The sequence below is a fragment of the Gorilla gorilla genome, chromosome 13 (assembly GCF_029281585.2).
Source record: "Gorilla gorilla gorilla isolate KB3781 chromosome 13, NHGRI_mGorGor1-v2.1_pri, whole genome shotgun sequence".
Classification (NCBI taxonomy): Eukaryota; Metazoa; Chordata; class Mammalia; order Primates; family Hominidae; genus Gorilla; species Gorilla gorilla.
In genome coordinates this window covers 26,878,132-26,901,429 of record NC_073237.2, presented here as the reverse complement: position 1 = coordinate 26,901,429, position 23,298 = coordinate 26,878,132, and the positions used below count along the sequence as shown (strand labels likewise).

At 39.2% G+C, this 23,298-nt stretch overlaps 1 protein-coding gene across 2 annotated transcripts in view; it reads left to right on the top strand.

Annotated features, from left to right (window-relative positions):
• Nucleotides 1-23,298, top strand: part of RECK (reversion inducing cysteine rich protein with kazal motifs) — an 87,411-nt gene that overhangs the window by 36,877 nt on the left and 27,236 nt on the right. For both annotated transcript variants that reach the window (XM_019034207.4, XM_055351576.2), the window contains 4 exons: nt 6,733-6,766; nt 9,475-9,672; nt 13,851-14,118; nt 17,291-17,470. In XM_019034207.4, coding sequence (XP_018889752.2) covers nt 6,733-6,766; nt 9,475-9,672; nt 13,851-14,118; nt 17,291-17,470 — 680 coding nt within the window. The remainder of the gene's footprint in view (nt 1-6,732; nt 6,767-9,474; nt 9,673-13,850; nt 14,119-17,290; nt 17,471-23,298) is intronic.

Below are 23,298 nucleotides of genomic sequence, written 5' to 3'. Positions count from 1 at the left end.
AGCTGGCAATACCAGCTCCCTACCAGCTAGGGAGTACTGCTTGTTAAATATTCAGGGATTTTGCAAGCCAGCTTGTAACTTAAAATCAGCCATGGGTGGAGGTATTTGCACCGTGAACATCAGCAAATACTGTAAATCCAGATTTTCTCCACAACCACCCCCCACAAAAAAAGCTGGTTCCAGAACATCACTACCTTTATTGAACTAGAGTAACCTTTGCCTTAAATCCTGGTTTAAATGGTACCACTTTAAAGCCTTTCCTGCCCATTCATCTTCTCTCCACACACATAAAATTGATCACTACTTCTAAGCCGTTTGCATGCTTTATTATAGCATTTGTCGCTCTATAGCATAACTATGTTTACATGTCTCCTTTTAAACTAATCCCTGAGTTCCTGGGACAGAGTTCATATAATTATCTTTGTCTCTGTCATTCATTCACTTAACATTCATTGAACTGATACACATTGAACCAATATATTTAATATGTATCAGGCATTGTTCTCAGGGTACAAAAATGAAAGGATTTAGTCTGCAAGAAGCTCATAGTTAGTCCATGGGAAGAGAGAAATCCAAATAGTCCATTACAATACTGTGAGACAAGTATGTTGCTAGAAGTCTGTACAAGATATATTGCAGCCTGGAGGAAAACACCCTGCCTAGGGAAATGGGGAAGTCTTCACAGAGCAGGTAAGACTTAAAGGATGAGCAGAAAGCTGTTGCCTGTAACAAAGGGCTACAGTCAGTACTTTTATAGATAGAAAAATTTTATAGACTTTTTCCCACTCTGGAGAACAGAATTATTCAAGGTTCTTTGTAACACAGTATATCAGCTTTATGTGGAAACTCTGTGTAAATGTCTTACACTCTTGGAATGCATGGAGAAAGTGCCCATTTTCTACTGTACTGTGGAGAATGTTTTCATTCTGAGTACTATCTATTATCCCAATAATGTTGTATAGTAAACCATCCCAAAACTCCATAGCTTAAAACAGTAACAATTTATTATTTCTCACGAATCTAAGGGCTTACTAGGCAGTTCTGCTCTGGCCAGGCTTAGCTGATTCCAGCTGGGCACACTCATCCGTCTACAATCAGATGGCAGGTCAGCCTGGGGCTGCCTGCTTTAGGAAGCCCTTGGCTAAGTCAGCTCAGATCTTCTCCATGTTTTCCCCTCCCTTTAGCAGACTAGCTCAGGCATGTTCACCTGGTGGTGGCAGGAGTCCAAGAGAGAAAGTGGAAACATGCAAGTGTAGTTCAGGCAACTGCTTACTCCAAGCTTGCTAGTGTCCACTAGGCCAAAGCAAGGCAAGTCACATGGCTAAGGCCAGAGTTAGTGTACAAGAAATAGATATAAGGAAATGTGAAAAATTGGGGCCATTACTGTAGTCAGTTCACCACAAGCGCATACTCTGTGCTAGGCTGTCTTCTAAACCTTGTGTTTCTCTGCAGATGTTACTTGCCAGTGAATTTGCTTCCAGCTGGTTGGGTGCCCTGTGGTGATAATGAGCAAATTTTTCTGAGCAGTCTAGACCTATAAAGCTCATTTCTGTTTTGAGTGTTCATTTTTATTTGCATATCTGTTGAAATGACACATTATTTGGAAGGCTGAAGAAATTTAAGAATCACTTGTTTAGTGATATTTCCGAGTCATGACATTAAACTCCTTACATATTCTAGTCATCTATACTTTTTGACATTCATGGTATCCACAAGGAAAAAACACTTGTAGAGGTTTAAAAACATTTATGTTTTTAAAGAACAGTTATATTTAACCTCTCCTACTTAGCATTTCATAAGCTGGATTTCTTCTATGAAATGCGAAACTTTAAACTGGAAGAAATTTCAACCCATCTGTGAAAAGGAAACAGATTTTTATTTATTGAGGCCTTAGAAACAAAGTAGCCCCTTTACTTTTAAGTAATAGCATAGTTAAGTAGAAAGTACTGGGCATATAAAACATTAACATAGCAGTTAATAAAAAGTGCTCTTTTGGGTCTTTGTCCAAAAGTAACTAAATCATCCAAAATTCAAACCTGTAATTTTTTTTTACAAGATTCATATGATCAGTGTTTTGTTGTCATCATCTTTATCATTGATGAAAATGAGAGAGAGCTGGAGTAGTCAGTAGTAAAAGGGCAGTGGACAGAGAAAGGATTGAAACAAGTGGACAAATGGAGGAATGAACCATTTTTTTCAAATCCAAAAGCCAAATCAAATTGGACAGCCAGATATACGTAGCAAGCAAAGGGCAGAGCCAGGGCTAGAACCCAGACTGCCCTACCAGTGCTCTTTCATGACACTGCGTTGTGAGAATAGTCTTGTCTCACTGTATTGCAATGGACTATTTGGATTTCTCTCTTCTGAATGCACCCAAAGCAAGGTTGAATGTTTGTTCATAGATTAATCTATTTAACCAGTTTCCTATTTTAAAAATCAATAGAAAAGGGTCACTGAAGTGGCAGAAAATAAATTGCGGAGTGAACTTCTGGGCTAGAAGTTGGACCAGCAGAGTCTACCTCCCAGGTGCACCCAAAGGGTCTTCCCCACCAAAAGGAAAACCAGTGTGGCATGAAGGATCACATAGGGTTCCCTCAACTTTGATTTACTCTGTTTTTGTGCCAGTTTTGCCCACAGTTCATATGCTCCCAACAGTGGATCAAAGGGCTTGTACTACCTGGAATTCCCTCTTCCTGAATCCATCCTAACACACCCCCATCTAGTAATATATTGGAGCTGACATCTACCAGCTTGGGAGTACTAATTGTCAAATATTCAGGAATTTAATCGCGAGAGTAGGGCAGGGAACTAGTTATTGAGAGCAGCTACCAGAGGAAAGATTTTAGGATCAAAAAAAATTTTTTTAGGATCAAAATATTTTTAAGGAAAATAATATTAACCTCAAGAAAATGGTGACCTTTTTTGGTTACAATTTAAGGAACTGATTTTAAAAATAGGGGACTGGTTAAATAGATTACTCTGTGAACAAACACTCAACCTTGCATTGGCTGCATTGAGAAAAACAATCCAGACTATTCTCAGTGCAGTGTCATGGAAGAGCACTGGCAGGGCAGTCTGGGTTCCAGCCCTGGCTCTGCCCTTTGCTTGCTTATACATATCTGGCTCTCCAACTAGATAGTGACAGCTTTTGGATTTGAAGTTCTCTTGAGACCCTGTCAACTCCAGTATGCTGACATGTTCTTTGCCATCTTTGAGGTTATGGTAGATCCTCACCTCAGCACCCCTATAGTTTTGACCTATTCTTGAGTAACATGAGTAGGGGAGGGAGAGGGAGCAGTTATATGGGGGCACATTGGGTGTGGTATTGGTAAGCAGGTCAAAAGAGGCTCCATAGGAGTGAATACGAACCCTCAGTTACCTCCAAAAGTCAGAAAGCTACCTTTCAAAAGTCAGATGGCAGACTTTTGAAAGACTTAAAAATTGACTAGCTAAGACTTCAAGACAGGCTGACGTAAGAAATGAAGAAACTATTAAGTTAATCCTATAACTCATTATGTGTATGTCCTAAGCCCTGTCAGACTAATCAGCAGTATTAAAGTGGTAAAAAGGTAGAGTTACATATAGTAAATTTAGGAGTCATTCATCAAAGGGGGAGATATGATCAGTCTATTAAATCATGATAGGTGTAACAGAATTTATTCATCAAATGCTGGTATACTGGAATGAAGGAACATTCTTTTAAACCTTAAAATGGGTAAAGAGGCAAGATGGTATTTATTAACACTAAAATGTTAGTGGTTAATGGTAATTTTCACATGATGCTGCCATGTGAAAATAGAAAAGATTAGTTCAACAAATTCAGGTAAATTTAGGCACGAAAGGTCTATTAATGAACATCAAGAGAAATAAGAGATGCTTGAAGAACATCTCTGAACTCTGGATGTGACATCAAGGGAATCAACTGTGCCGTTTTCCTTTTTCTTCAGGTATTGGGAGACTTTTTCTGTAAAGGGCCAGACAGCAAATATTTTAGGCTTGGAGATCATTCACTCTCTGTCTATTCAACTTTGCCATAGAAGTGTGCTTAGCGTGAGGTAGCCATATAAAATATGTAAATAAGCCGGCATGCACCCATAGTCGCAGGTACTTGGGAGGCAGCAGAGTGGAGGCCAACCTGGGCAACATAGCAAAACCCTGTGTCTTAAAAAATTTTTTTAATTTAAAAAAGTATGTAAATGAAAAAAATAATTAAAATTTTAAAAGTATGTAAATGAATGGGCATGTCTATCTTCCAATAAAAACTTTATTTCCAAAAACAGGTGGCAGGCAAGATTTGGCTTGTGTGCCATAGTTTGCCAGCCCCTGTTGTGAGTAAAAGCTATTGTCCATAAGTATTTCCCCTTTCTAGGCCTTGGCCTCTGACTTCTATTAAATAAGGAAGTTGGACTAGATGATTTCTCACATTTCGCAGGTTTTATCTCCTTTAGTAGTACCTCTCCCTGAAGCTAAGTGATCCACAGGCTGAACCACAGTGACATTTATTTGTAAGGTCAGTTTTTTAAACATCCAGGTTGAACAAATGTATAAGTCTCTAGAGCAGAGTTTATCAGTCTTGGCACCACTGGCATTTTGGTCTGGATAATCTTTTGGCGGAGGGAGACTGTCCTGTGCAGTGTAGGATGCTTAGCAGTGTGCCTGGTCTCTACTCACCAGATGCCAGTAGCACTCCCCACCCCTCAGTTGTGATAACCAAAAATGTCTCCAGGCACTGCCAAATGTACCATGGGAAGCAAAATCACCCCTAGTTGAAAACCACTTCTGTGGAAAGTTCAAAAATAACTAGAAAAATATCAAATACTAGAAAATCAGGCCATGCAACCCAAGATAGCCACCAAGATATCAAACATATTTATTCAGGTACAAGGTCAAAAAAAGCCAAACCAAAGGGAACAAAGACCTTATTAGAAAGAAAAGAGCAATGAGAATTGCATTCATCCAGTCAAAGAGGGCTAGAAAGTTGGTAGCCGACTACCTTTATTTTATTTTATTATTTGTTTATTTGTTTATTTATTTATTTATCTTGAGACAGAGTTTCGCTCTTGTTTCCCAGGCTGGAGTGTAGTGGCGTGATCTCGGCTCACTGCAACCTCCGCCTCCCAGGTTCAAGTGATTCTCTTGCCTCAGCCTCCTGAGTAGCTAGGATTACAGGCATGCACCACCACGCCCGGCTAATTTTGTATTTTCAGTAGAGACAGGGTTTCTCCATGTTTGTCAGGCTGGTCTCGAACTCCCGACCTCAGGTGATCCTCCCACCTCGGCCTCCCAAAGTGCTGGGATTACAGGTGTGAGCCACCTCGCCCAGCTGGTAGCTGACTACTTTTTAATATTGATTTAGATCATTTTATAAGTGTTCCTGAGTCCAGTGAATCCATTTAAATAGAGAGTTATCTATAATGGATAACTGAAAAGTCACACTAAAAGAAGGAAACATGAATGAAGAGAGATATAAACAAGATCATTATTAATGAACACTACGAATATTTACTTTTTCACTCCTGTTATATTGCTTGATGGAGTCTCTAGCAGAAAGAATTCATACTGGGTGAATTCAGGAACCCTTATCTATGAGGCCCAGGGTTTTCTGTTTTATTTTGCTTTAAATTGTTAAATCAAGTGTGGCATATTCCTACAATGGAATATTATTTAGCAGAGAAAATGAATGAATACAGCTTCACACAGCTACATAGAGGGATCTTTGAAGCTAGGTTTTAAATGCCAATAGCTGATCCTTTAACAAATCCCCATCACCTAGCCACCTTGCAATATGGCTGCAATTAAAAGCCAAAATCGTCTCGTTTCAACAATAAGGGTGTGCTTGATTTCCTTCTGCCTGTAATTTATGCCCATATTATTCCTTTTAGGAAGTAATTATCTTCCCATTGTGATTGATTATTATTCATAGCTGACAAGCCCTAAATATCCAAATGGCTTTGTATAAGTTTTTCATTTTTGTCTTGTTTTGGGTTTTATTTTCTTTACATTGACTTTAATACCGGGTGGTGTTTTCTGAAGAATAATCTAAGCACTCTAGAGACACTAATTATAGTCTCAAACTCTGCTTTTGACTTTTTCTGTTACCTGGGGCGGGTCTCTTTTACCCTGCTGAGGAAACAGTTTCTTCATCTGTAAAATGATAGATTCCCAAACTCTGGTCCCAGGATGGCTATAAAAAAACTGTATTTCAAGTCTTGTTTAAAATTTAGATTTTTGTGCCTCACCCCTAGATTCTGAATCTGTAGTCTAGGGTAAGGTCTAGGAAACTCAGATGATTCCAGTGTACAGCCATGTTTGAGAACAAGTAGAGATAATGTCTAAAATCCTTTCAAATCTAAAATGCAGTGGTTACATGAAATATATATTTCCCTAGATGTCATTTATTAGATTATTTTCTGGAAAGTTTTTATATCCGGCAAGGAATAATTAAGATTAATACATTGTAGCCCCTCCCACACACTTACAGCTTTACATAAACTTGGTTTGCTATAACTGGTCAGCTTATGGCTCCAAGTAGTCATCTTGATCCTGATATATGTTGGAAGATGGTTTCCCTTTTTACCAGAATATCATTTCATAACTTCTGTGTTTTCAGTCTTGGATTTAGAGAAGAATTAAATAGTTTTAATGTCATGATTTCCATGTAACCATAAAGTGGAATTAAATTACGAATTCTCTCCGGTTGTTAATTTCTGTTTGTTTTTCTTCAATTTACAGAATGCTCTTTTCAGTTGCATTAGCAGAAATGAAAGTAAGTATATTTGTCAATGGTTGTACAAGCAGTCCAAAGATATAATTAGCCATCTGAAGCAATGTGCACAGCAGGATTCCGATAGGCTCTTTCCCATGGTGTATTTAGGTCATTCATGTATTATAACAATTCCCATGTCTTAACTGTAGATCTACAATGCAGATACTAAAGCTCTATGTGCTAGAGGATGATCACAACCCAATAAATAGGCCCATTTTCAGAAGTTAAGTACACCCATGCTATATAATGTAGCACTTGCCGAGTGCTACGTCTCAGTTCATTCAGCAGACGTTGACTGAGTACTTGGTCAGTGTGGGGCAGACACACATCTGTGGAGGACACGACCTGTACACAAAGAATGCTGGGATATGGTAGGATATGAGATAGTGTCACTGGATAAACTGCTGCAGGAGTTCAGAGAAAGAAGGGATCATATTCTGCAGGGGTACTTAGAGGTGGCTTCATGGAGTTGGTAGCTGATCCCGGCCATGAAGGATGGGTAAGATGTGAACAGCGGAGAATGAAGGAAATGGAGATTGGAGGAAGGGCTTACAGGTGAAGGGAATAGTGAGAGCAGTTAGAGATGGGAAAACACATGTAAGGAACAAAGAGTTCTTTAGCTCAGCAGGAAAGTATATTGAAGGATAATAAGAAACATTTGCTGTCTGTAATTTATCTTCTATCCTTTCTAACTGGGGCTTAGTTCAAGATTTTCCGGATAGTCTCAGGCATGTAATCTTATGTCCTCCCACACTGGTGAAAAAGCCAGCCGAATGGAGGAATCAGAAGATAGGCATCTTGTCCTGTTCCTATGTGTCTGTTCTTATATGTCCTCACCATTCCCCACCACCACCCCCAATGTATCCTCACTGAGGTTTACAGTGATAAATGCAGCCATTAATCATTGTTCTTTGGCTGGGCGCTGTGGCTCATGCCTGTAACCCCAGCACTTTGCGAGGCAGAGACAGGTGGATCACTTGAGGTCAGGAGTTTGAGACCAGCCTGGCCAATATGGTGAAAACCCATCTCTACTAAAAATACAAAAATTAGCTGGGCGTGGTGGCACGTGCCTGTAATCCCAGCTACTAGAGAGGCTGAGGCAGGAGAATCGCTTGAACCCAGGAGGCAGAGGTTGCAGTAAGCCAAGATTGTGCCACTGCACTCCAGCCGGGGGACAGAGTGAGACTGTGTCTCAAAAAAAAAAAAAAAATTGTTCTTTGTGAAGAAAATGAACTCTTTGGCAATAAACACAATAAGTTTGGTAGTAGTTGCAAGTTTAAAAGAGGTGGTACAGTAGGTATGGAATAGTTTCCTGGTCTGGGAAACTGAGACTTGTCCTATATCAGTTCAGTCCTAGTTCAGTTTCTTTGGTTATGACTTTATTATTATCATTATCATTATTTCTGGAAGTCACCTGAATCCCTGCTCATGGGTCTTTGGAATTCACCAGAAACCTGATTCTGGTTCCTCCATATCTATCCCTAATAATTATCAAGAATTTCCTCCTTGCTTTCTCTCTCTCTCTCTCTCTCTCTCTCCTTTTTTCTTTTTGAGTCAAGATTTGGCTGTGTTGCTGAGGCTAGAGTGTGGTGGCGAGATCTTGGCTTACTGCAACTTCCGCCTCCTGGGCTCAAACCATCCTTCTACCTCAACCTCCCTAGTAGTTGGGACCACAGGCACATGCCACTGCACCCAGCTAATTTTTGTATTTTAGGTATAGATGGGGTTTCAACATTTTGCCCAGGCTGGTCTCAAACTCCTGGACTTCCAAAGTACTGGGATTATAGATGTGAGCCACAGCACCCGACCCCCCTGCTTTCTCTTAACCTCTTCCTCCCATACCTCTACCTCTCCCTTCAGCCTCACAGACTCCCTTAGATTCCTGTGAGGGGTTCTTGTTCTTCTCCTTTGCAGATCCCACATCTACACCCCCAGCTACTCTTCTAGCTCTCCCAAAATACCTTAAATGGCAGCCCATTGATTTTTTTAATAAATCCAGAGTAATATTTATTTCAAATGAGTTTTCTTTTCAGTGTTGAAGCAGGACATATCAATTGTGAGATGAAGTCTATCTCAATTTAGGCACACTCTTACAGATAGATGTTCAAACTGTATAGAACTTTTGGGATTTTGTTTCAAGATATACAGTTATATAAATGTCAAATTTATTAAATGATCCTTACATCACTTAGTTTTTACTGGCCCTGTTTTATAAATGTGAGGGATTTGGGGTTTTGTTTTATTTTGGTTTGGTTTGGTTTTGCTTTGCTTTGTGTTTATAAACCTCTACAAATCTAACACAGAAAGACACTGCTTCACTGGTTTTCAACATGGGCACTCTTGGCATTTTGAGAGACAGTGTTTGTTGTTTGAGACTGTCCTATGCATTGCAAGATGTTTAGCAGCCCTAACCCTCATGTACTAAATGCCAGTCGTAGTCCAACTCCTTGTGGGGTGTGGTACTGTTCCTGTGGAGAACCACTGGACTATAGACTGTAAGTTGATGATTAATGACTTTATTACACTAGTGAGCACTTGAATGTCCCCATGATTATATCTACAGAAGTGCCGATTTTAAGTGTTCATCGTCTGTGGCATGGTTTTATTTCTCAAATTTAGAAAGACATATTGTTCCATCATTATGATGATGATTTAATATTAACAAAAAGCTGTTTCCATTTCAGTGCCTTCTCTTTTTTTCTCCATAGTGGGCTCGGTTTGTTGCAGTTATGCAGGTCATCACACAAACTGTCGAGAATACTGTCAAGCCATTTTTCGAACAGACTCTTCTCCTGGTCCATCTCAGATAAAAGCAGTGGAAAATTATTGTGCCTCTATTAGTCCACAATTAATACATTGTGTGAACAATTATACTCAATCTTATCCAATGAGGAACCCAACGGATAGTAAGTAAAAGGGACATATTCTTCTCATTTCAATCTTTGGTAAAATCGTTTGTAAAAAGAAGTGATACGTTCTTGTAGATATCTGCAGTCTGGGTCATTTGAGAAATATCAGACTTCCTTTGGTATTTAGATTTGGCAGATTGAAGAATATTGTCACAGCCAAAAGGGGCCAAGAAAGATGAAACTGTAGAGGGTATGAGGAAACAGGAATTCTCAATTCTGAGGGTGGGAGAGTTCACTGATATGGATTTTTTAGAGGGAAGTTGGGTAATGACCATTAGGATTTCAAATTATCATAAGCTTTTGATCTAGCAGTTCCATTTCTCAGAATTTATCTCATAAGAAAACTTATACAAATTTGCAAAAATAAATATATATGCATATAAACAATGTTCACTACAATGCTGGTATAATAGAGAAAAATGACAACCCAAACATCCATCAATACAGCATTGATTAAAATTGATTAAGTAAATTATGGCATACCTATAGAATAATAACACTTGGCAACCAACAAAAAAAAAGGACTTCTTACGTAGAAGTCCAAGGCTGAGTGTGGTCGCTCATGCCTGTAATCCCAGCCAAGATTGTCTTGAGAAGCCAAGACAGGCAGATCGTTTTGCGCTCAGGAGTTTGAGACCAGCCTGGGCAACATGGTGAAACCCCGTCTCTACAAAAAATACAAAAATTAGCCAGGTTCACACGCTTGTGATCCCAGCTTCTTGGGAGGCTGAGGCTGGAGAATCACATGAACCTGGGAGGCTGAGGTTGCAGTGAGCCAAGATCCTACCACTGCACTCCAGTCTGGATGACAGAGAGAGAGCCTATCTAAAAAAACAAAACAAAACAAAAAGGCCAGGCACGGTGGCTCACGCCTGTAATCCCAGCACTTTGGGAGGCTGAGGTGGGCAGATCACCTGAGGTCAGGAGTTCAAGAACAACCTGACCAACATGTTGAAACCCTGTCTCTACTAAAAATACAAAAATCAGCCAGGTGTGGTGGCACATGCCTGTAATCCCAGCTACTCCGGAGGCTGAGGCAGGAGAATTGATTGAAACTTGGAGGTGGAGGTTGCATTGAGCCGAGGTTGTGCCACAGCACTCTAGCCTGGGCAACAGATGAGACTCCGTCAGGAAGGAAGAAGGAAGGAAGGGATGAAGGGAGGAAGGGAGGGAGGGAGGGAGGAAGGAAGGAAGGAAGGAAGGAAGGCAGGCAGGCAGGCAGGCAGGCAGGCAGGCAGGCCCATCCGAGTTGGCCAGCATAGTGGCTCACACCTGTAACCTCAGCACAGTGGGACGCCTAGATGGGAGGATTGCCTGAGGTCAAAAGTTCAAGACCAGCCTGGACAACATAGTGAGACCCTATGTCTCCAAAAAATTAAAAAATTAACTGGGCATGGTGGCGCATAGCTGTAGTCCTAGCTACTGGAGAGGTAGAGGCAGGAAGATGGCTTGAGCCCAGGAGGTCAAGGCTGCAGTGAATTATTATTGTGCCACTGCACTCCAGCCTGGGTGACAGAGCAAAACCCTGTCTCTAAAAAATAGTGAAGTCCAAGATGTATTAAGCAAAAAAAAAGTAAATCGCAGAACTAAAAATATAGTGTGATACATTTTTAGTTTATACCTAATTGTTTCACTTTATATATTTTCCACAGTGTTTGAATTTTTTGCCAATGAGCAATTATTACTTTTGTAATTAAAAAGTCATAACAATGAGAAGAGAGCCTGATATCTTTTAAAAATTAGGCCCTCCTGATGAAACTGCACCTGAAATGGCTCTTCAGAGTCTCCGCTTTGTACATCCTGGAATCCATTTTCTTCACCTAGAGGTGACCAGATTTATAAAAACTGACTGATTGACCAAACTGACCAAAGACTGATTTATAAGATGTCAATGTTTTGATTTACACTGGGATATTGAAAGAGGCTCTGTGGCTTATGTCTGTAATCTCAGCCCTTTGTGATGCTGAGGCAGGAGAATCGCTTGAGGCCAAGAGTTTGAGACCAGCCTGGGTAACAAAGTGAGAACCCAGCTCTACAAAAAAAAAAAGATAATAATTAGCTGGGTGTGGTGACACACCCAGCTCCTCAGGAGGCTGATGCTGGAGGATCGCTTGAGCCCAAGAGTTCAAGTTTGCAGTGAGCCATCATCACTTCACTGCACTCCAGCCAGGGCAACAAAGTAAGACCCTGCCTCGGGGGGGAAAAAAAGACGAAAAGAAAAAAAGACTTGTTTTTTGTAGCTCAATAGCAGTACTGTGTGCCTTGCTTGGCCACCATCTAAATCAGAACTCTAATGGCTTTTGACATCCTTTGGTGTAGCTGTGTGGTCAAAATCAGAGGATGAAGCATTGCCCCAATAACCTTCATTTGTTTTAAAGGCAGATCTGTGCTCTCTGACATTTAGTCTATACGAGGTACTGCTGGAGCTAAGGAGATGGCAGCTCAATAAAAAAGCAGAAAGAGGTTTTAAGGGTAGAACAACCATCTCCATCTTTGCCAATACAGAGGAATCTGGAAAAGAAGGCACTAAACAGATATGCACAGATTTCTTCCAAAGTCAGAGAAAACTACTTCAAAGAAACCCTTCTGAATTCTGTAATATGGTTGAAAGTGTTTTTTTATTTCTGATTCTTTGAGAAAATTAAAGGCAGAGCCAAACTGATATCTTGTCAGAGTTTGCTACTGTATTATTTACGTTACAACTTAGATTAATTAGCATAAGATATGTAAAAGCTTTATGTGGTCCTGGAATGTGATGAAATATTGTGTCCGGAATTGGTTCCTTCCGGTGGGTTCTTGGTCTCGCTGACTTCAAGAGTGAAGCCACAGACCTTCGCAGTGAGTGTTACAGCTCTTAAAGGTGGCATCCAGAGTTGTTTGTTCCTCCCAGTGGGTTCGTGGTCTCGCTGACTTCAGGAGTGAAGCCGCAGACCTTCGCAGTGAGTGTTACAGCTCATAAAGGTAGTGCGGACCCAAAGAGTGAGCAGCAACAAGATTTATTGTGAAGAGTGAAAGAACAAAGCTTCCACAGCGTGGAAAGGGACTGGAGCAGGTTGCCACTGCTGGCTCGGGTGGCCAGCTTTTATTCCCTTATTTGGCCCCGCCCACATCCTGCTGATTGGTCCGTTTTACAGAGTGCTGATTGGTCCATTTTTACAGAGTGCTGATTGCTACCTTTACGAACCTTTAGTTAGCCAGAAAAGTTCTCCAAGTCCCCACCTGACCCAGAGGCCCAGCCGGCTTCACCTCTCAATATGGTGTTTGTGTTTGTTGCTATAAAAATTAGTCATTTCTCTCATGTCAAGAACATAATCCCTTTTAGGTAATTGTTTCTAGCAGGAAATAATTCCAGTTTCATCTACAATACCTTTTCTAGGAATATCAAATACCTCTCCTGTGAGGACTTCTTAGGTGTAGGATGGCCTTTCATTTTTGTAAGGATGGTGCTAAAGATCCCATGATTGGAGACAGTGGTGAATTCTGGTAATAGATACCTTGTCCACCTAAAGCTCCTCACCTTTTTGCTACACTGCAAAGTAATAGAGAATTTGGTAGGGCCTGTATTCTGCAAATACTGACATATAACTAAGAGTAGTAATGGCTTCCACTGCACTGCCATGTTCTGTGCTAAGCAGAGCATGACAAAAAAAGAAAAAAAAAACATGCACACGTATGTTTATTGCAGCACTATTCACAGTAGCAAAGACTTGGAACCAACCCAAATGCCCATCAGTGACAGACTGAATAAAGAAAATGTGGCACATCTACACCATGGAATACTATGCAGCCATAAAAAAGGATGAGTTCATGTCCTTTGCAGGGACATGGATGAAGCTGGAAACCATCATTCTCAGCAAACTAACACAAGAACAGAAAACAAAATACTGCATGTTCTCACTCATAAGTGGGAGTTGAACTATGAGAACACATGGACACAGGGAGGGGAACATCACACACCAGGGCCTGTCAGGGAGGTGGGGGCTAGGGGAGGGATAGCATTAGGAGAAATACCTAATGTAGATGACAGGTTGATGGGTTCAGCAAACCACCCTGGCATGTGTATACCTATGTAACAAATCTGCACGTTCTGCACATGTATCCCAGAACTTAAAGTATAATAAAAACAAACAAAAAAAAAAACAGCTAATTAAGCCACTTATATTCTGAAAATGTAGGTTTATATTGCTGTGACAGAGCTGAAGACCATGCTTGCCAAAATGCCTGCAAGAGAATCCTGATGTCCAAGAAAACGGAAATGGAGATTGTTGATGGTCTCATCGAGGGTTGTAAGACCCAGCCCTTGCCTCAAGATCCTCTTTGGCAATGTTTTCTTGAAAGCTCACAATCTGTTCACCCTGGAGTCACTGTACACCCTCCTCCCTCTACAGGCCTCGATGGGGCTAAATTGCATTGTTGTTCTAAAGCAAACACTTCAACATGTAGGTTAGTATTTCATTTTCCTTTACTAAAATCAGTAGAAAATGGCATTTTAATTAATGATTTTAAGCCTAGCAAACGTGTGTTATATTCTTACGTGGTATAGGTTTAGCATTTAGAAAATATAAAATATTATTTCATCCAACAAATGTGTATTGAGCATTGTGTACCGTATACAAAACATTGTTCTGTATATTGAGTGCTAAAAGCTCTGTGTTTTGGGGTGTGGAGGATTAGCATTGGCAGGGTAGTAAATATTTAAGATGATGCAATAGATGAATTCTATCCTTATAGAGATCATTTATAAGTAAGCTCACAGTTTAGAAGATGTTTTGATCTGACATCTAAGGGACATTCTCTTTATTAAATTATGAAACTTTGAACTTTTTATTATATTGGTGGATAACCTGGGTTAACACTTATAACCAGAGTTAGGTGGTAGCATATTGGCATTCATCTGGGTGATACACTTAGGGATGAAAAATTAACAATACAAATATAGGATGTAGGAATTGCAGTCTAGAGACAAAAACAAATGGAGATACCTAAGATCATGGTAGAACACAGGTACAATAGAAATGTGCTTTATTAGAGATATTTGGGGTAAAAAGGGACCCCATGTTACTAGGATATCCTGAAATGAATATAAGATACCAGGCGTAAAACAATCTTTCCTGTGGTTTCTAAATTGGATGGACCTTTAGCAAAAAATTTTGCCTAGTATAGCTCATCAAACTTTGGTAACAGTCAGTCAAACTTTGGCAAATTTTTTAAAAGACATGAAGGTCGGGCGCGGTGGCTCATGCCTGTAATCCCAACACTTCAGGAGGCTGAGGCAGGGGATCACCTGAGGTCAGGAGTTTGAGACCAGCCTGGCCAATATGGTGAAACCCTGTCTCTACTAAAAAATATACAAAATTTAGCGGGGCGTGGTGGCACATGCCTGTAATTCCAGCTACTTGAGAGGCTGAGGCAGGAGAATCACTTGGACCTGGGAGGCAGAGGTTGCAGTGAGCTGAGATTGCGCCACTGCACTCCAGCCTTGCGACACAGTGAAGACTCCGTCTCAAAATAAATTAATTAAAGACATGAAAAAGAGCGAGACTCTGTCTCCAAATAAATAAATGAAAGACATGAAAAATCTCCAAAGAAAATTAACAAAAAGGCTTAAAGGGAAATTAAATTAGGCTTGTAATTAAGGAAATTGGGTTGCTTATAGAAGTTAATAAATATATTTATGGGAAGGATGCTGAGTGTTTCTTTGAATGCCCACAAAAAAGTTTACACCTACATAGAGTCACTAGAGGTTGGAATGGCTGTGTTGTCCCAAAAGAGCTTCAGTAAGGAAGGCTTTTCCCTCTCTCTAACCTTGATACAGGGTTTTATGGTTTGCTGAAGGCTTGCATTTTCATCAGATTTCATCTTCATAAAACCTTAGGAGATAATTGGAGAAATTTATGTAATTTTTCTTTTACACTTAATAAACTATGAGATGTTAAATAACCTGTCCAAGGCAAATACAGATTGACCACCCTTAATCCAAAAATCTGAAATCCAAAATGCTCCAAAATCAGAAATGTTTTGAGTGCTGACATGACACCACAAGTGGAAAATTCCACACCTGACCTCATGTGATGGGTCACAGTCAAAATGCAGTCAAAACTTTGTATCATGCACAAAATTATTTAAAATACTGTATAAGATTACCTTCAGGCTATGTGTATAAGGTATATGTGAACATAAATGAATGTCGTGTTTAGACTTGGGTCCTAGCCCCAAAATATCTCATTAGGTATATACAAGTATTCTAAAATCCAAAAAAAATCCAAAATTTGGGTCCCAAGCATTTCAGATGAGGGATACCCAACCTATAGAAAGTTAAGGACTAGCCAGATGCAGTGACTCACGCCTGTAATTCCAGGGTGAGGCAGATGGATCACCTGAGGTCAAGAGTTCCAGACCAGCCTGGTCAACATGGCAAAACCCCATCTCTACTAAAAATACACACACACACACAAATTAGCCAGGTGTGGTGGCAGATGCCTATAATCTCAGTTGCTTGGGAGGCTGAGGCACTAGAATCACTTGAACCCAGGAGGCAGAGGCTGCAGTCAGCCGAGATCATGCCACTGCACTCCAGACTGGGTGACAGAGTGAGACTCTGTCTCTAAAAACAAAACAAAAAAGAAAGAAAGTTAAGGACTAGAAAAAAGAAAGCTTCCAGATCGAGGTACCTGATGTAACTTGATCACAGCTTCCTTATTCCCATAATGTGTAAGCCTCCCTGATAGCAGTGACCTTGTCTGTTTTATTCACCATTGTATTTTCAGTGCTTTGAACAGGCCCTCACACAAAATAGACACTCAATAAACTGGTGGGGTGAATGAACAAATGTAAAAGTAAAGATATCTTTGTCATAGGGGTAAATATGACAGTCAAATAAAATATGAGGTGAATGAAAATTTTTACTTATAATTTTGTATATTTCAATAATATGAAAATTTTATTGTAAACATGTATTTTATAAATAAAATGAATATCATGTGTGAGAGCACTTTAGAAATGGTATAAATGTTTTAGCTATATACACATACTTAAGTTGCTTTGTAATCATTGAGTACTAAAAATAAGAAGATTGTGTATTACAATAGTACATAGAGGCTTTGGAATATCTTAGGGAATAGAAATGGCTTTAGTATAGTTTTTCAGGGAGAAACTAATGTACCCTAAGTCTATCATGCTTCTTAAAAGAAGTCAGAGGACCATGTCCTAGTTTTACCGTCTGTGACTGAACATAAATATAAGGGAATATATCTTTGTGGAGGCAAAACCATGTACTTTAAGTAAAAGTAAAAAAGAAATCAGAAAGATATAGGGGGAAATAATTGTGCCAGGAACTAAGAATGCACAAATACTGTAATCGAACATTAAATTTGGCACTGAGATTTCTAGCAACCTTGACAAAAAGAGAAAAGGTAGGTGATAAAAGAAGCCTGTTTTCCATGGAAAACAATCAACTTTTTCTGGCTCTAGTTTCTAGGAAATAGTCATTTGGTTTTTTTACTTTTTTTCTCACATACGTTCCAAAGTATATAGTTCATAGAGTTTTAGTTTTATGCAAATCAAATATTTACTTGGTTGGCTCATGTCGGCTTCTGCATTTGTGCTCTTGTTTCAGGGAACTCTGCACTAAACTTTACAGCATGAGCTGGGGCAATACACAGAGTTGGCAAGAGTTTGATCGCTTTTGTGAATATAATCCAGTGGAAGTGTCCATGTTGACCTGTTTAGCAGATGTCCGGGAACCTTGCCAGTTGGGCTGTAGAAACCTTACTTACTGTACTAATTTTAACAACAGGTAGGACAAATTATTATACATGGAATGGAAATATTTTATCATTAATTATAAATAAGTGAAATACCACTTTATTCTGATTTTATTCCTGTTGGGTTAAAAGAAAGTCTTCTTTATGATTTAATCTTTAAATGCAGTATTCCATCTGGTAAGCCACCTCTGGGAAAGGAAACACTATTACAAAGTCCCTTACAATCTAGAGATACCTCAAGCTTCTGGAATTCAAAGAATCTCTTCTGCTGTCAGTCCCCTCTCCCTTCTACTGTACCACCAGTGGAAGTAATTCATTGTAGAATAAATTATTGTGAACTATTTGGTCATCCGAATGTCCACTTTTAAACAGTTTACTTTAAAGGACCTTGAGACTGGTTGAGGTTTCTTCTCTGTGAGTCCCCTGTTTCATACAAAAATATTTCTTTACAAAAGCAATTCAAATAGATGTTTTCCCAGGCTATCAAGTATCACTAGAAAAATAAGGAGGCAAGAACTGAGCCTTGGAGCATATCAACAGTTAATGGTTGAAGAAACCAAAGAAAACAGAAGAGGGCACCGGAAGCACGAAATGAGAGAACTCCATACAGAAGCAAGAGAGAGAGAATTACTAAAGAAGAGGTGGCTGGTTTATAAGTTACAACCCAGAAATAAAGAGGGCAAAAGGGAAGAGAATCATTCAACTGGGCCAGAAGGAAGTTCTAGATATTTTTGTCAGATGGTGTTTACTTCAAGCTAACACACATCTTATTTTTTTTTAAGTACTCAGAGTATTACTTAAGAGTGAGAAAATTGAGATATCTTTAAAACTGGTGATAGAGTATTAGCCAGTAAAGACCTGATTTAGAGATTGAGTACATCTGAAATGTTTGAAAGTTAGACTTTAGCACATAGTTCTGGTCTGGCTTCTGGTAATTGTGGAGTAGCTTGTATGAGAATAACAGTCCTACCAATACCAATTATGAACTCCGCACAAAATATAAAAGAACAATTGTTTTGAAGGTATTGGAGACTGATCAAAAGCAGGAGGGTCTACATCTTTTTTTTTTATTATTTTTGAGACAGAATCTCACTCTGTCACCCAGGCTGGAGTATAGTGGCATGATCTCGGCTCACTGCAACCTCTGCCTCCTGGATTCAAGCAATTAATTCTCCTGCCTCAGCCTCCCAAGTAGCTGGAATTACAGGCGCCTGCCACCACGCCCAGCTAATTTTTTTTTTTTTTTTTTTGTATTTTTAGTAGAGACGGGGCTTCACCATGTTGGCCAGGCTGGTTTCGAACCCCTGATCTCAAGTGATCTGCCTGCCTCGGCCTCCCAAAGTGCTAGGATTACAGTCGTGAGCCACCACGAGCAGCCAACATCTCTTGAAAGATAGAAACCACACTGAGCGAAAGCCACATTTGTGCACTTCTTCCTCATAGGCACTTTCAGTTTCTTTTTATAGGGAGTAGAGTTCAAGCAGAAAGCAGCAGTCTTGGCCTAAGGAGTGAGATATCAGAGTTTGGTCCTGCCAGAGAAGCTAGATATTGAAGGAAAAAAAAAAATCCCACAAGGGAGGGAACCACAAAAAGAAATGTCCCAAAATCCATAAACAGACTCCTTTTAAGTCCTTGGCTGACTCCTAAATTGTACTTTTGCAGGATGAGACTACAAGGAACCCAGGGGAAGGTGAACATAGACTATAGCAGTTAGCATTTGCTGGGCAGACGATTTAGAATTCAGATTATGCCAAGTTAGAAGGGCCTAGTAAACCCCATAAGGGCCAAACCTTGGGAGTACATACGACATCCAAGAGCTAAGAGTAAAGCTGAAAAACCTTAACAAAACCTGAAACTGCCTCCAGAGGAAGGAGGTATTTGTCAGTAATTTAACTGCCTGCTGGTGTGAAAACAACATTCCTCCAAAGAAGGTTACAAAATCCTAAATCCCACAAAGTATCATGCATAATGTCCATTATACAATCAAAAATTACTAGAAATGAGAAAAATAGGAAATATGACCCATAGTTAAGAGAAAAAACAATCATACCCATTGGTGACCCAACTACTGGAATTAGCAGATAAAGAATCTAATTATGATAAATATATTGAAAGATCTACAGGTAAAGATAGATATAGGTGAGATATGGAAGCTCTAAAAAAAACCACATGGAAACTCTAAAACTGAGAAATGCAATATCTAAAATAAATTTATTGTAGGGAATGGAAAATAGACACAGCAGAAGAAAAAGGTCAGTGACCTCGGAGATTGCTCAATAGAAATTATCTAAACCAAAGCACAGAGAATAAGTGATATAACATCTGTGGTAGTAACCCAGAAGGAAAGGAAAGAAAGGAGCAGAAAAATATTTGATTAAACCTTGGCTGAAATTTTTCCAAATGTGATCAAATAACATTAACCCACTTTTTGGGAAACCTTAGTAAACACTAAGTCAGATAAATACAAAGAGAGACACACCTAGCACATCATAGTCAAACTGTTGAAAACCAGAGGCAAAGAGAAATAGTTAAAACAACCAAAGGGAGAAAAAAAGACACTTTACATATGATGGAATAACAATAAAAATGACAAGTGACTTCCTTTCAGAAACAATGGAGAACCAAAGACCATCAAGTAGTATCCCAAGTAGTATCCTTAAAGTACTCAGAGAAAAAAAAATCTTATATTCAATGAAAATATTCTTCAAAAATAAAGGTATTTCTAGATATTACAAAAAAAAAAACCTCAGAATTTTCTGCCAGCAGTCTCTCACTACAAGAAATTCTTCAGTCTGAAGGAAAATGCCACATGAAAACTCAGACCTATAGAGCACTGGGATTGGTAAATGTTGGTAAACATGAAAAATATTTTTTCTTTATTTTCTTTTTCTTTTTTTTCTTTTGTATTTTATTTTTCAAAAGTAATTGGTTAAAGCAAAAATAATAACAATGTATTGTGGAATTTATACATAGAAGTAAAATATATGATATATGACAGTAGCAAAAAGGATAAGAGAGAGGTAAATAATTATACCGTTATAAGTTTCTTACATTATTTGTGATATTGTATAGTATTAATTCAAGGAAAACTATAATAAATAATGGACATATATTATGCCTAGAGCAACCACTAATTTAAAACACAACACAAAGAGGTATAGCTAAGAAGCTAATAGGAAATATAAAATGGAAAACTAAAATAATACTTGATCCATCCAAAAGAAGACAGAAAGAAAAAGGAGACAAATTGAAAACCACAGCAAAATGATAGAGACTTAAACCCAACTGTATCAATAATTACATAAATGTAAATGAACTAAAAACATCGATTGAAAGGCAGAGGTTGTTAGAAAGACAAAGAATATTATTGGAGATAAAGAGTATCACCTTATAATGATATAATGATCAAAGTTCAATTTATCATGAAGATACAGTTAACCTAAATATATATGCACCTAATGTCAGATAGGTGCATATACTCAAAATACTTAAAAACAGAAGTAAACCCTAAAGAGAGAGAAATATTCAATCATATTCAGAAATGTTAACACCTCTCCCTCACTAATAGAACAAATGGAAAAAAATCAGTGAGGATATAGAGGATTTGAACAACATATGCTGGGTTAAAAAGCAAGTCTCAACCACTGTCAGAAGATGAAAATCATAAAAAGTGTATTTTCTGAACACAACAGAATCAAATTGGAAATCAATAAAAATAAACTATATTGAAATATTCCCAAATATTTGGTAATTAAACAAATGCTTCTAAATAATTTATGCAACAAAGAAGAAATCACAAAGGAAATGCTTGAACCTGGGAGGCAGAGGCTGCAGTAAGCCAAGATTGCACCACCACACTTCAGCCTGGGCAACAGAGCAAGACTCTCTCAAAAAATAAATGGAATACTATGAACAACTTTATGCCAGTAAATCCTGCAATTTAGATGAAATTGATGCATTCCTTAGAAACCAAAACTAACACAAGAAGAAGTACAAGTTAGGATTATTCTTATAACTATTAGAGAAATTGAATTTGTAATTATAAATCTTCACACAAGGAAAACTTCTGGCTTTACTGGTAATGCTTATCAAACACATAAGGAAAAAATTATGCAATTATTACACAGAATTTTTCAGGAAGCAGATAACATATCCCAACTCCTCTTATGAGGCTAGCATTACCTTGATACCAAAACCGACATGGACATTAAAAACAAGGTAACTATTGTCCTGTGTCACTCAGAGATGCCAAAATCCTCAATAAAAGATTAGGAAATTCAATTCAAGTATAGGAAACTGATTTTCAACAAGAGCAGCAAGGCAATTCAATACAAAAATAAACATCTTTTCAGCCAGGCATGGTGGTTCACCCCTATAATCCCAGCAGTTTGGGAGGCTGAGGCAGTTGGAATGCCTGAGCTCAGGAGTTTGAGACCAGCTTGGGCAACATGGTGAAACACCATCTCAATCAAAAATACAAAATATTGGCCGGGCACGGTGGCTCACGCCTGTAATCCTAACACTTTGGGAGGCCGAGGTGGGTGGATCACCTGAGGTCAGGAGTTCGAGACCAGCCTGGCCAACATGGTGAAACCCCGTCTTTACTAAAAATACAAAAAAAAAAATTAGCCAGGCATGGTGGCGGGCGCCTGTAAACTTGGGAGGCTGAGGCAGGAGAATCTCTTGAACCCGGGAGGCAGAGGTTGCAGCAAGCTGAGATCACATCATTGCACTCCAGCCTGGGCAACAAGAATGAAACTCCGTCTCAAGAAAAAATATATATATATATTTGCTGGGTGTGGTGGTGTGCATCTGTAGTCCCAGCTGCTCAGGAGGCTGAGGTGGGAGGATGGCTTGAGCCTGGGAGGTGGAGGTTGTAGTGAGCCAAGATCATGCCATTGCACTCCAACCAGGGTGACAGAGTGAGACCCTATCTCAAAAAAAAAATTTAAAAAGGCTGGGCATGGTGGCTCACGCCTGTAATCCTAGCACTTTGGGAGGCCGAGGTGGGTGGATTACCTGAGGTCAAGAGTTCAAGACCAGCCTGGCCAACATGGTGAAACCTCGTCTCTACTAAAAATACAAAAACTAGCCAGACATGGTGTCGTGCACCTGTAATCCCAGCTACTCAGGAGGCTGAGGCAGGAGAATCGCTTGAACCCGGGAGGTGGAGGTTGCAGTGAGCTGAGATTGTGCCACTGCACTCCAGCCTGGGCAACACAGCAAAAACTCCGTCTCAAAAAAAGAAAAAATAAAATAAAATAAAATAAATAGAAACATCTTTTCAACAAATAATACTAGAATAATTGAATATCTTTATGGAGGGGGAAAAAATGAACCTCAACCTGTATTTCACACCCTGCACAAAAAACTGCTTCCAGATGGATCATAGAACTAAACATAAAAACTAAAAATTTAAAGCTAATAGGAGAACATCTTCACAAACTTTGTGTGGGCAAAGATTTTGTAGACAGGACACAAAATATACAATTTTAAAAGAAAAAAATGAATTAGACTTCAACCGTAAAATCTTTTGTTTGCCAAAAGACATCATTTAAAACTTGAAGGGGCAAGTCATAGACTTGAGAGGGAATGTTCAACATATCATGCACAGGTGCGTGCATACACACACACACACACACACATATTTGTCAAAGAACTTGTGTATCCAGAATACATAAATAACTCCTACAACATCATGATAAAAAGTAAAACAACTCAATTTTAAAATTATGCAAAAAAGGCCAGGTGTGGTGGCTCACACCTGTAATCTCAACACTTTGGGAGGCCGAGGCAGGTGGATCACTTGAGGTCAAGAGTTCAAGGCCAGCCTGGCCAACATGGTGAAACCCCATCTCTA